Source organism: Larimichthys crocea, chromosome XIII (assembly GCF_000972845.2).
Source record: "Larimichthys crocea isolate SSNF chromosome XIII, L_crocea_2.0, whole genome shotgun sequence".
NCBI lineage: Eukaryota > Metazoa > Chordata > Actinopteri > Sciaenidae > Larimichthys > Larimichthys crocea.
The window spans coordinates 16,697,774-16,699,280 of NC_040023.1; the positions used below are offsets into that span (position 1 = coordinate 16,697,774).

At 35.0% G+C, this 1,507-nt stretch overlaps 2 protein-coding genes across 2 annotated transcripts in view; both read left to right on the forward strand.

The window, feature by feature from the left end:
- Positions 1-484, forward strand: part of LOC104923045 (H-2 class II histocompatibility antigen, A-U alpha chain) — a 6,386-nt gene extending 5,902 nt beyond the window's left edge. Inside the window, exon 6 of the mRNA XM_027287139.1 lies at positions 4-484. Within this exon, the coding sequence (XP_027142940.1) occupies positions 4-118 (115 nt within the window). The 3' untranslated portion in view covers positions 119-484. The remainder of the gene's footprint in view (positions 1-3) is intronic.
- Positions 485-1,167: 683 nt separating this feature from the next.
- The window catches only part of LOC104923043 (class II histocompatibility antigen, B-L beta chain), a 5,453-nt gene continuing 5,113 nt past the window's right edge, over positions 1,168-1,507 (forward strand). Inside the window, exon 1 of the mRNA XM_027286414.1 lies at positions 1,168-1,377. Within this exon, the coding sequence (XP_027142215.1) occupies positions 1,326-1,377 (52 nt within the window). The 5' untranslated portion in view covers positions 1,168-1,325. The remainder of the gene's footprint in view (positions 1,378-1,507) is intronic.

Genomic DNA, 1,507 nt, shown 5'->3' on the forward strand with positions numbered 1-1,507 from the left:
GAGTCTCACACCAGATATCGTCTTTGGAGTGGGCATGGCTGTGGCTTTGCTGGGAATTGCAGTTGGAGTATTTTTGATTGCAAAGGCACACTATGAACAAAATTCTCTTAGTCACTGATTATTTTAGTGATAATCAGCTTTGCATTTATTTATATTTAATGACTGCATGACTTTGGTGTGCAACATTTATCTTCTAAACCTCATGGGGACATTATTGTATCACTTAAACATTAAACGTCAGAATTAACATTCGATGTAACACCTTTCTGCCTTTAGATGATGATAGCTCTCCCTATAAACTAACAGTAGAGAGTAGAAGGATTGCCATGTGACATGCATGTTAAGTTGATAAGTTTGTACATACACGTGCTTTATATTCTTATATTTCTCATACCACAAGATTCCTGCTATTGCTGTAGTTATTTGAGTGAACATGTGAAAGAACACAGTACACTTGTTTGCATCATAAATAAACAAAACAGTGTTTTACTGTGCAGTTGTTCATTATTACTCATACTAATTATTACTAATACTAATTACTTCTGCAGCCAACCAATAATAGAGACTTCTGGATTTATAAAGTGCATTACAGTAAGTTAAAGATCAATAGATATATCAAATAAATCTGTTTACTATTCATGTAATATTAAAAGTAACTTAACCATTGCAGACAACCAGAACCCCAACAACTTTTGACTTTATGTTGATTGATTTGACAGAAGATATCCTGGGAAAATGATGTTTTAATTATGACTATGTTCTTGTTATAAAGCCGAAGTGTCCACAGTACAAAACTAACAAAAGTACATTTACACAAGTACTACACCTGAAGACAGTTAGAGAGGTATTTTCCTTGTTCCTTATTGAAATATTGTACTATTTTCTGCACTACATGTCAAGATTTTACACATAAAACATCAGTTAAGATGGTTAAGGAGCTCTATTTTGACCACTTATCTGATGCATTCTTTCTACACAATGAGTACTTTTACCTTTGAGCATTTTGCATAAATATTTTGCCGCTGGTAGGGCTCACTTTAGATGCAGGTCTTATACTTGTAATGGAATGTTTTTAGATTATTTGACATTACCCATTGTGTATAAAGCAGGGAAGTAATAACATGATGCACAATAGCACAACACAAAGACACACAGGAAGGAGGAAACCAGACACTGTTTTGTGATTGACATGAGTGCCACTTCTGCTTCGGAAAAATGCGGTTTATAATTCTGCAGCTGAACTTCCTCATTTTTCAATCTCAGAATCAACTTCATTTCTCTGGCTGAGTTTTGTTTCTGTCAGATTTCTCTCATTTAACGACAACATGTTTCGTGCTCTCAGCTTCTTTACTCTCCTGTTGGCACTTTCGAGAGCAGGTAAGTAACATGAACCCAGAGCAGATCATCGTTTATTTCCTGTTCAAGTAGATATGATAGAGTCAAACCTGCTTAGCTTGCTAGAATATGAAAAGTCGTGCATAACTGAGACAGATAAACTTGAGTCTGA